The sequence below is a fragment of the Ranitomeya variabilis genome, chromosome 3, assembly GCF_051348905.1.
Source record: "Ranitomeya variabilis isolate aRanVar5 chromosome 3, aRanVar5.hap1, whole genome shotgun sequence".
Lineage (NCBI taxonomy): Eukaryota > Metazoa > Chordata > Amphibia > Anura > Dendrobatidae > Ranitomeya > Ranitomeya variabilis.
Window position 1 is genome coordinate 681,022,201 of NC_135234.1, and position 11,313 is coordinate 681,033,513.

At 39.4% G+C, this 11,313-nt stretch overlaps 1 protein-coding gene across 1 annotated transcript; it reads left to right on the forward strand.

Moving 5' to 3' along the window:
* The first annotated feature begins 2,083 nt into the window (after positions 1 to 2,083).
* On the forward strand, positions 2,084 to 8,354 carry LOC143816991 (keratin, type II cytoskeletal 5-like). The gene is made up of 9 exons (XM_077298036.1): positions 2,084 to 2,632; positions 2,728 to 2,942; positions 3,358 to 3,418; positions 3,512 to 3,607; positions 3,747 to 3,911; positions 4,123 to 4,248; positions 4,571 to 4,791; positions 7,601 to 7,635; positions 7,735 to 8,354. The coding sequence occupies exons 1-9, from the start codon at positions 2,144 to 2,146 to the stop codon at positions 7,953 to 7,955; spliced, it is 1,629 nt and encodes a 542-aa protein (XP_077154151.1). The 5' UTR covers positions 2,084 to 2,143; the 3' UTR covers positions 7,956 to 8,354.
* The last annotated feature ends 2,959 nt before the right edge of the window (positions 8,355 to 11,313 follow it).

Sequence of the window (11,313 nt, forward strand, 5' to 3'; positions counted from 1 at the left end):
TAAAGATTATTGATCTTGTATCGCCTCTTAGATTATGATAGCAGTGATTATATATTGAGTGATAAACATGATTCCCAGGAAACAGTAACTTTGTGGCTATTTGAGGTACCCCAATAAGTGGTAAGGGAAAAGGACAAAACAAATCTCAATTAAAGCAATTTTTTAGCTGTGAAAAGGTTGTATAAAAAAAATATGGTTCTGTGTGCAGAAAGCAAAATGTGGCAGAGGGTTGCAGTATAGGTACGTGTAAGTGTATGATTGTCAGACTGGATTAATAAAACGAGAATGCAAAAAACAGACATGTACAGTTAAATGTCTTCATTTAAAAAAAAATATGTTGTATCTATTCTTTTTTAACAAATTTCATCCCACTTCCGAAAAATGAGATAATAAGAAATGCTACATAGGTGCATTTCTAGATAGCCAGCATTTGTGACAGCGCTGTATTGGTATGGTATATGGATGTAAAATTTGACTAGTAAAGCTGAGGCATGCACACTTTATAACGCCTGATTCAGTCAGTATTTGATCAGTATTGTGCATCAGTGTTTGTATGTAAAAACAAGTAGTGGGACTCACAGAGAAAAACTATAAATTAAAGATTGAAAAAGTTGAAATATTTTGGAGACACTCTTGGTTTTCCATACAAATACTGATCAAAAATTCTGATGTGTGTGAATAAAGCCTAAGTCAGTCAGTCAAAGTTAAATGTCTGGGTTTGGGGGAATTTTCAATTGTATTTTGCCAATAAAAGTCAATAGGCACAAAACGATCATATTAACTATCGTTCTGTGAGAATGTAAGAGCCGTGGGCCTGTGTAAACAGGCTATTAAACAAACGGCGATCAGTTTCTATCTAGTTGAACGTAGTAGGCAACGGATTGTCCAGTGTAACTGTACCTTGTCACAGGTTTGCATCATTGCACTTGTTTATTTCAAACTACAGTCGTAATCTTTCTTCTACTAGACTCCTAAGAACAGGGGATCTATTGTCTCCAAACGACAAAGTGATGTCCTACGGAGATTTGTTAGTTCCATAGCAACATTCCGTACCTGTTCATAAAAAAATACCTTGCTAACCACAATTTAGGGAGGTGACGTTGTTATGTTTAGTCACTTCAGTATCTGCAATCTTTTACATGCATGCACAGCAGAGTTGTGACTGACAAATCATGAACACATTGACTCTCCCTGGGTGGGGGATGACTCCTGCATATAAAATAATGAGATCTTAAATTCTCTATGGAGACAAGTTATTTTTATATGATAATTTTAAATACTTTGATAGTTTGAAGCTTTTCATCATACAACAGATATAAACATTTTAATGTAAACTCTATTCAGTTTATACAAACTTACTTTGGAAGTTATGATGGACATTATGCACTACATTGTGTTGCTTGATTCTTGCTCCTCTAATATCTATCTATCTATCTATCTATCTATCTATCTATCTATCTATCTCTTATTTATCTGTCCATGTATCTATTTATCCATCTATCTATCTATCTATCTATCTATCTATCTATCTATCTATTATCTATCTGTCTATCTATTATCTATCTATCTATCTATCTATCTATCTATCTATCTATCTATCTCTTATTTATCTGTCCATGTATCTATCTATCCATCTATCTATCTATCTATCTATCTATCTGTCTGTCTGTCTATCTATCTATCTATCTATCTATCTATCTATTATCTGTCTATCTATTATCTATCTATCTATCTATCTATCTATCTATCTATCTATCTATCTATCTATCTATCTATCTATCTATCATTGCCAAGTCTTCATATAAAGGTGGCAGCAGACTAGTGTGCTAGGATTTACACAAGAAGTTTGCTAGCTAGTAAACTCACATGTAATCATGCAGTGTCTGGAATGGGTGAGGGATTCACACAAAGTACAAGGTATTGCATACTTTTTGTACTACATACAATAGAAGTGTGCATTACTCAGATGAGCTCAGTGTTTAGATTGCTTCAGGGCATGCCAAACCCATTATTGAGGTAAGATGATACACTTCCCTGGACCAAACCCACATACAGAGACAGATAAAAAGGGAAGTTTCATCACTGTGCCTTTCACTCTGTCTGCTTCTCTTCTCATCCTCAGCATCACAGATCCAAAAGGACCATGTCTAAGGTAACCAGCCAAACAACTTTCAAAAAGACCTTCAGTGCTGCTTCCGCAGTTCCAGCAGGGCAAAACCGAAGTGGCTTTAGCTCAGTCTCTGTATCTCGCAGTGGTGGTGGTGCTGGTGGACGGATAAGCTCTGGTGGCTTTGGCAGCAGAAGTCTTAGTGGCGTAGGAGGAAATAACAGAATTTCACTGAGCTCTCAGTCCCGTTATGGATATGGCTCTGGCTTTGGAGCTGGTAGCGGAGCAGGCTTTGGTGTGAGTTCTGGATTTGGTGCTGGCCAAGGATTTGGTATTGGGCAAGGATTTGGAGGTGGACCAGGATTTCCAGTGTGTCCACCTGGTGGAATCCAAGCAGTCACAATTAATCAAAGCCTTTTAGCTCCTCTCAATTTGGAAATTGACCCAACTATTCAGAAAGTGCGCACAGAAGAAAGAGAACAGATTAAGACTCTCAACAACAAATTTGCATCCTTCATCGATAAGGTAGGTAGTCTTCATGGCCCTTATATTCTCTTCTACACTAGATTTTCTGGCACAATGAATGATTTTTTTAAAAAATGTTGTCTGTTGCCACTTAGGTACGCTTCCTAGAGCAACAAAATAAGGTTCTGGAAACAAAATGGAGCCTTTTGCAAGAACAGGGAGTCAAAACAGTTAGAAATACTATTGAACCCCTATTTGAAGCCTATATTAATCAGCTCCGAAGACAACTAGACAGCCTATCAAGTGAAAAGGCTCGTTTGGAATCAGAGCTAAGACAAAATCAAGATGCTGTAGAGGATTTCAAGACAAGGTAAGTGAAGTATCACTTGTTTCTTGAGACTTGCTTCATTTAGTTTTGATTTCTGATCAAGGAAAGAAACTTAATTTCCAACTACCAAAAATGTAGATTATCATTAGTTTATTACTTGTTTTTTTCACAATGAAGGAATCAGTACAATTGCATCATGATAAATGCATTAGATTAGTAAATCTAGAAAGTCTGGATTGGTTTTTGAGAATTACAGACATCAAGCTGTAATACTGCACAATGTTCATAATCAGAAAGATTAGCTCTGGTCATGTATTATGGCATGATTTATGTAAAACTTGAAAATTTTGTAATCAACGTGACATAGCATATTTTTCATAAGTAAATTGACAGTAAATAGAGATGAACGCTGCTTGTGGTTGGTAGCACAAACATATAATTATTTTTCTTTGCTTAGGTATGAAGAGGAAATTAACAAGAGGACAGCTGCAGAGAATGAATTTGTGGTGCTCAAAAAGGTGACTCTCTGATCAATCCCATAATATCAGTATTGTAATGAGCTGTAGGTTTCCTTTTAAGATGTTGACTAATGCAAACTTTTGTCTACTTAGGATGTAGATGCTGCCTACATGAACAAAGTAGAGCTGGAATCTAAAGTGGATGCTCTGAATGATGAGATCAACTTCCTGAGGGCCTTGTATGAAGCGGTAATTATAGCTTATCTATATTGAGTAGAAATATTACATTGCGTATACAATGTTTACCATTTGGGAATTTTTCTTTATTCAAAGTCATAGGTCAATCATCATAGGGTTAACTGTTTCTTTTTTTCCATGTTGGTTGTAGGAACTTGCTCAGATGCAGGCACAGATCTCAGACACCCAAGTTGTTTTGTCCATGGACAACAACAGAGCATTGGACCTTGATGGAATCATTGCCGAGGTCAAGGCTCAGTATGAGGAAATTGCCAACAGAAGCCGCCAGGAGGCTGAGTCTTGGTACCAAACCAAGGTCAGTACTAGCTACAAACAGTGATGAATCTATAGCTTTTAATAAGTCCAACTGCTCAAAACCTAGCTGTCCAGGTCCTAATGACATAGAATTTTGTCATTAGGTGCAGAATAGATACATAATGATATTGCATACCAACTTTTGCCATATACTCTATATATTACATTTAGCATTTTAATAAACCTAAGCAAAATATGATATTTTTTTTCAGTATGAGGAGCTCCAGATGTCTGCTGGAAGACATGGTGATGATCTGAAAAGCACAAAGACTGAAATTGCAGAGCTAAACCGTATGATTACCAGACTGCGTTCTGAGATCGACAACGTGAAAAAACAAGTAAGGGAAATAGCTTTAGGGCTTAAAAATAAATACAAGGAATTAATATTGTCTCCTAACAAAGAAATTATTACAGTGTCGCATTGTCTAAGATTTTAGCTTTTGCCAGGAAGTTTGGATTAACAATTTAACAGCATGCCTATAAAATTAGAATGAAAAAATGTGTTGCCCCAGAAACCTAAAACTGATCTCAACACAAACCTTGTAAGGATGAAATGGGCACAGTAATTTTGGCAGAAGTCACCATATGTTGGAGAATATTCCTTTCATGTATGTTCTAAATCAAAATATTAATAATAGATTCTTTTCAATATTAAAACAGTGTGCCAAGTTGCAGAGTGCGATTGCTGAGGCTGAGGAGCGAGGAGAGCTTGCATTGAAGGATGCCAAACAAAAGCTTACAGAGTTGGAGGAGGCTCTACAGAAGGCCAAGCAGGACATGGCTCGTCAGCTGAGAGAATATCAGGAGCTGATGAATGTCAAGCTGGCTCTTGATATTGAAATTGCCACCTACAGAAAACTGCTGGAAGGAGAAGAGAGCAGGTAACTGCAATGAAATCGAGAAAAATATAGTTTAAAATGAGGTGTGCCTTTTTTTCAAGATTATAGGTGCCTTGTCCGAGCCCTAGTAATTCAAAATGGCTTCTTTTTATTGGTGAATTAATCTTTACAACAAAATTGATTTGTTTGGCTCAAATCTTCAACAGGCAAATCAATTTTACCATTTACTGTAGTTATTGCTGGGATCTCAAGTTTGAACAAGATAGGGGATAACTTTCCAATGGCTGGAATCTGACCATCGTGGCCCCACTAATCTCAAGAACTGGGCTTCTGAAAAGCCCCAGCTGAATGAAGCAGAGATCAATTATAAGCACTGTTTCCTAAATCATTCTTATAGGAGCGCTGAAGATCAGCCGAGCACTGCACTCGGCAATCTCCGGTGCCCCAATTAAGAATGAAAGGAGCGATAGTGTGCATGATTGAGCTCCGCTCCATTCAGCCGGTGCTCTTATGGTTCTTGAGATTGGTAGGCGCCATGACGGTCGAACTCCCAGTGATCAGAAAGTTATCCCCTAGATGTCTTAGACATAGAAAAATAGGTTTCAATAGACATACAGATGTGTCATTCCTTATTTTTCTTATTGGCTTATTTTTCTTCTTTTCTTCTTGGCTTCTTGGCTCATCCAGAAATTAGTTTCTCAAGCATTAATAATAGCGATGAGCGAATATACTCGTTACTCGAGATTTCCCGAGCACGCTCGGGTGTGACCTCCAAGTATTTTTTAGTGCTCGGAGATTTAGTTTTCTTCACCGCAGCTGAATGATTTACAGCTATTAGCCAGCTTGATTACATGTGGGGATTCCCTAGCAACCAGGCAACCCCCACATGTACTTATGCTGGCTAATAGCTGTAAATCATTCAGCTGAGGCGATGAAAACTAAATCTCCGAGCACTAAAAATACTCGGAGGACACCTGAGCGTGCTCGGGAAATCTCGAGTAACGAGTATATTCATTCATCACTAATTAATAAAGAAAAGATTATTTTATGATACTCTGCAATATATGATTATAGTATACTAGAAGGATAGCCTGAAGTAGCCCGATTCTAATGCATTGGGTATTCTAGAATATGTATGTTGTTTATTTATGAAGATTTTAGAATAATTAATTTATACACAGGATTCGGCCAGCCGCGACCAATTAGCAAAGCGTGGTTCAAATCCCACACCAATTCGCGGCCAGACTGAGCTTGTCGCTGATTGTTCGCGGCTGGCCATGTAGTATATAGCACAGCCACGTAGTATATAACAGTCTACGTAGTAAATAGCACAGCCACGTAGTACATAGCACAGCCACGTAGTATATAGCACAGCCACATAGTATATAGCACAGCCCACGGAGTATATAGCACAGCCACGTAGTATATAGCACAGCCACGTAGTATATACCACAGTCGACATAGCATATAACACAGCCACGTAGTTTATAACAGCCCACGTAGCATATAACACAGCTCACGTAGTATATAACAGCCAATGCACGCAGTATATAACACAGCCCACGTAGTGTATAACACAGTCCACATAGTGTATAACACAGGCCACGTAGTATTTAACAGCCCACATAGTGTATAACACAGCCCACATAGTATACAGCACAGCCCATGTAGTATATAGCACAGCCATGTAGTACAGTATATTGCACAGCCACGTAGTATATTGCACAGCCACGTAGTATATTGCACAGCCCACATAGTATATTGCACAGCCCATGTAGTATATTGCACAGCCCATATAGTACATTGCACAGCCCACGTAGTATATTGCACAGCCCACGTAGTACATTGCACAGCCCACGTAGTACATTGCACAGCCCACGTAGTATATTGCACAGCCCACGTAGTGTATTGCACAGCCCACGCAGTATATAGCAATGTGGGCATCATATCCCTGTTAAAGAAAAGAATTAAAATAAAAAATAGTTATATACTCACCTTCCGTTGGCCCCCGGATCCAGGCGAAGTGTTTACTGATGCTCCTCGCGCGCTTCGGACCCAAGAGTGCATTGCGGTCTCGCGAGATGATGACGTGCGGTCTTGCGAAACCGCTACGTCATCATCTCGCGAGATCGCAATGCATGGAGCGGTCAGCGGAGCGTCGCGAGGAGCGGGAAAGGCCTGTTCTGGATCCGAGGGGCCGACGGATGGTGAGTATATAATGATCTTTTTTTTTTTTTTATTATTTTTAACATTAGATCTTTTTACTATTGATGCTGCATAGGCAGCATCAATAGTAAAAAGTTGGTCACACAGGGTTAATAGCAGCATTAACGGAGTGTGTTACACCGCGGCATAACGCGGTCCGTTAACGCTGCCATTAACCCTGTGTGAGCGCTGACTGGAGGGGAGTATGGAGCGGGCACTGACTGCGGGGAGTAAGGAGCGGCCATTCTGCTGCCGGACTGTGTCCGTCGCTGATTGGTCGTGGCTGTTTTGCCGCGACCAATCAGTGAATTGGGATTTCCGTTACAGACAGACAGACAGAAAGATGGAAGTGACCCTTAAACAATTATATAGTAGATATGCATTTTAAGGACTACTCGTTGTGATGTAAAATTGTCAAAGGATTTGTCCAAATGTTACATTGTTGCATTGAATTTGCTTTGTAAGAAACTGGAGTCTTTTATTAAATTAATGGAAAGGTACAGGAAGTCATATTCAATCAGTTGAGCAATTCAAGACATATATTTATAGGTCCCTAACATAAAATAACAGGTGAAAAGCAGTATTATGTGGGAACAGAGTTATTTCCAGTGAAAAACAATAAAATTCATTTTTTTTAAATTAACAGGTTGGCTGGAGAAGGTGTAGGACCCGTAAACATCTGTAAGTTCATTTAAATCTCTCTTAAAGATATTATGTCTTTTATAAAAAATAATGCATTAACAACTCTAACCCTCTAACCATACAATTTATTCTTGACAGCTGTTGTAAGCTCGTCTTATGGTGGTAGCAGTGGAGCTAGCCAAGGCTATGGATTTGGAGGTGGATATGGCTCAGGAAGTGCAAGTGGATACGGCGGAGGAATCAGTGGAGGAAACTTCACTGCTAACAGTGGAAAAATGGCAAACTTTACCTCCGGAGGCGGCAGCGGCTCCAGTGTCAAAATTGTTTCAAAAACCTCCACAACTTCCCGGAGATATTAATACTACCTTGAGAAATGTATTTCCACATTACAATATCTGTACTGTGGCCCTGAAAATTAAGTCCATTGTAAATTATTAGTGTTTCATCCAGTAGGGCACATTTATTCTGGATGTCCCATGACCCCAGTATGACTTTATGTACATCATTTGGCCTGTAGCAGTTCTGTTCATCATCAATAATCACATATCAGGTTCTTACTCATCCATAAGACTTGTTGTGACCCGTACATCAATTGGAAAAACAGCCTGTTAAAAAGAACTATCTACATATTATCTTTTCAATTCCTTTTCTTTCTTCTGTAAACTAAAAGTACAATTAGGCTATTGCTTAACTTTGTTGACTACTTCTGCAATGTCTTGTGTTATATGCACTGCAATAAATTGCAATTATTCTTACAACCTTGTTGTGCTTTTCATCTTTAATACTTTGAAAACATATTGTTTTAAATGGAACCTGACAACACAAGGGAGAACCGGTGGAAGTTCAGGTTCGTCAGGTTCGGGTACCAGAACCCAAACTTTCGTGCTGTAAAATGTCTGTAAAATGGTTGAAATAAGGGCTAAGGGAAAGCAAAAGAAAACAAAATGTGGGTGAGAGCAGGACAATTACCCTGCAAATGAATGTGGATAGGGAAATTACTTAAAATAACAGAATAAAAAAAGCATGAAAAATAATAATCTTGAACTAGGAAGCGGAGGTGCAAATGGAGGAGTGGATCAATGCCTTGTATGTGTAGTTTATTATACTTGTTAATAAATAACTAAATGAATGAATGAACAGAATGATATGGGGTCTCTCCTATTTCTAATAACCAGCCAAGGGAAAGCAGAAAGCTGTGACCTGATCTTATTATGCTGGAAAAAAGCCAATATTCATTGAGCTTCCCAGTCTATCAATATTATCCCCAGCTGTCTGCTTTGCCATTGCTGTTACTAAAAATGGAGGCACCACCCAGGAAATGATGGGGGACTCCCCTAAGTTATTAACCAGCTAAAGCAAAGCAAGCAGCTGGGGTCTGGTATTAATAGGCTGGGAAGGTTCTTGGATATTGGCCCCTTCCCAGCCTAATAAGACCAGCTTTCAGCTGACCCAGAAATGGTGCATCCATTAGATATGGTAATTCTGGCACTTAGCCTCAGTTCTTCCCAATTGCTCTAGAGCAGTGGTAATCAGGGTAATAGTTTTTGGGGTCGATGTCAGCTGTGTAATGTCAACTAGCATCAAACCGTGTGGTTAGCAATCGAGAGAAATCTATCAGACACCCCATTACTAACCCCTTATTTAAAAATAAAAATACACAGGAAAAAAGTTTATTTGAATAAAGACTCCCCCACACATTCCCTGGCTTACCTATTTAATATTAAAAAGGAATCCCAGAAGCTCCGACGTAATCCATCATGGTTCCAACTATTTAAAATAATAAATACCGCGCCACAAGGGTCTAAAAACTAGTTTGAACTGATCTATAAGTTAGTTCCCGGTTCGCCTTTGCACAGCAAACTTTGCACAATATAGTAAATAATCTGCACTAGTGTCCAAACAACCGTCGACTGACACTGTTCCTACCTTTAATTAGAATACATCACACTTAGTATGTACACTATATTTAACTGGGGTAAACAAATAATAGATCACATACCGTGATGGTCTAGCTGATGGCTTGAATTAAATATACCCCCAGATACACGCGGTGCTCCACAACGATGGGCAAGGGGTCTGTTGGTTAGGGTGGTCCTCAAAGCGGTGGCGGTCAGGTAGGCACACACCGGTTACCAATTGTCCAGCCAGAGGACCGGGTGCCAGTACACAGTACAGAGCCAGGAACCATCCCGGCCGGAGGCGATCCTGGTTGTACTGAAAAAAATGGCCGGCGCTGCCAGGCAGCGTGTGACGTCACAGACCTACGGAGTCTCACTAGGGCAAAAAGCAAACCCAGCAACTAACTTATAGATCAGTTCAAACTAGTTTTTAGACCCTTGTGGCGCGGTATTTATTATTTTAAATTGGTTTACTTGTTCCTTTGGCAGAGTGCGCACGGATCTGCTTAAATACCTGCAGCACTTGGGTTGTTTCCTTAGTAGCGCCAGTGTGTTCTAGTGTTGCGTTTTTTCTATGGTTCCAACTATGTCCGGTTTCCTGTAACCTAGGGAGTGTCATTAAGAGAAAGAGGCTTCATAGGTTACTCGTGGTCATGTCTTAAGAGAAATTATGTCAGTAACGTCATCACCCGTGAGACATGGCCTCAAGTGACCTATGCAGCCTTTCAACAAACTTTATTTGGTGCTGAACTCGAACAGTAAAATAGACTTCAGGGAAAAAGTTTGTGTTCAGTGTTCAGGACTGTGCCCAGAATCTTTGGCCCCTGTGCACTGAAACCTAACTAGCAGAAAACTGCAAGTGGTGATTAACCCCTTTCCCCACCTTCTATGTATCCATACGCCCAGGTTGCCTGGTACTTACTGACCTTGGACGGATAGATACGTTCAGGTGATTTTGCACGCACAAACGCAATCGCCACCAGGTGTCAGCTGATTCTGACAACTGACACCCGGCAATCAATGCCAGGAGTGGTCCCGCACTGCTCTCAACACTTTAAACCCCTTAATGTGATCACAGCATTTCGGGAGCAGGCAGAGAGAAGAAAGCCCCCCTGATCTTGGATCGGATACCCTGCGATGTTATCGCGGGTTCCTGATTGTTGCCATGGTGACCTGATGTTTTCATGACGACATCCGGGTCACCAGGCACTAGGAAGTAAGTTTTGTGATTTTCTGGATTTTTATTTCTCAGTTTGTCTCCCATAGTTGAGGTCTACCTATGATGTAAATTACAGACGCCTCTCTTCTTTTTAAGTGGTGGAACTTGCACTATTGCTGAATGACTAAATACTTTTTTGCCCCACTGTATATACATATACTGTACATATATAAATATTGTACCCATAAATAAGTATTTTAATAAAAAAAATGTATAAACAATTAAAGTACACATATTTGGTAGCGCCCAGTGAGGAATGACCCGCTCTATAAAACTTTCAACCTAGTTAACCACTTTAGTGAACACCGCCAAAAAAAAAAAGAAAAAAAAAAACAAGGCTAAAAAAATGTTTTAGCATCATACTGCCCTGCAGAAAGTGGTATTAAAGGCGATCAAAAAGATGAATATAAATAAACTTGATACTGCTGAAAACATAATCTTCTGCAGCAAAAAGAAGCAATCATACAGCTCCATGAGTGGAAAAATAAAAAAGCTATAGCTCTCAGAATAAAGCAATGCAGAAATAATTATTTTTTCTATAAAAAAGTGTTATTGTAAAAAAGCGCCAAAACATAAAAAAACTATATAAATAGGGTATCA

What these genes read in the sequence shown, in the direction of transcription:
- LOC143816991 (XM_077298036.1), top strand. Translation starts at nt 2,144, where the DNA reads ATGTCTAAGGTAACCAGCCAAACAACTTTCAAAAAGACCTTCAGTGCT. An exon ending in TGAGGGCCTTGTATGAAGCG is followed by an intron (nt 3,608 to 3,746) that starts GTAATTATAGCT and finishes TGTTGGTTGTAG; the next exon opens with GAACTTGCTCAGATGCAGGC. An exon ending in TCGACAACGTGAAAAAACAA is followed by an intron (nt 4,249 to 4,570) that starts GTAAGGGAAATA and finishes ATATTAAAACAG; the next exon opens with TGTGCCAAGTTGCAGAGTGC.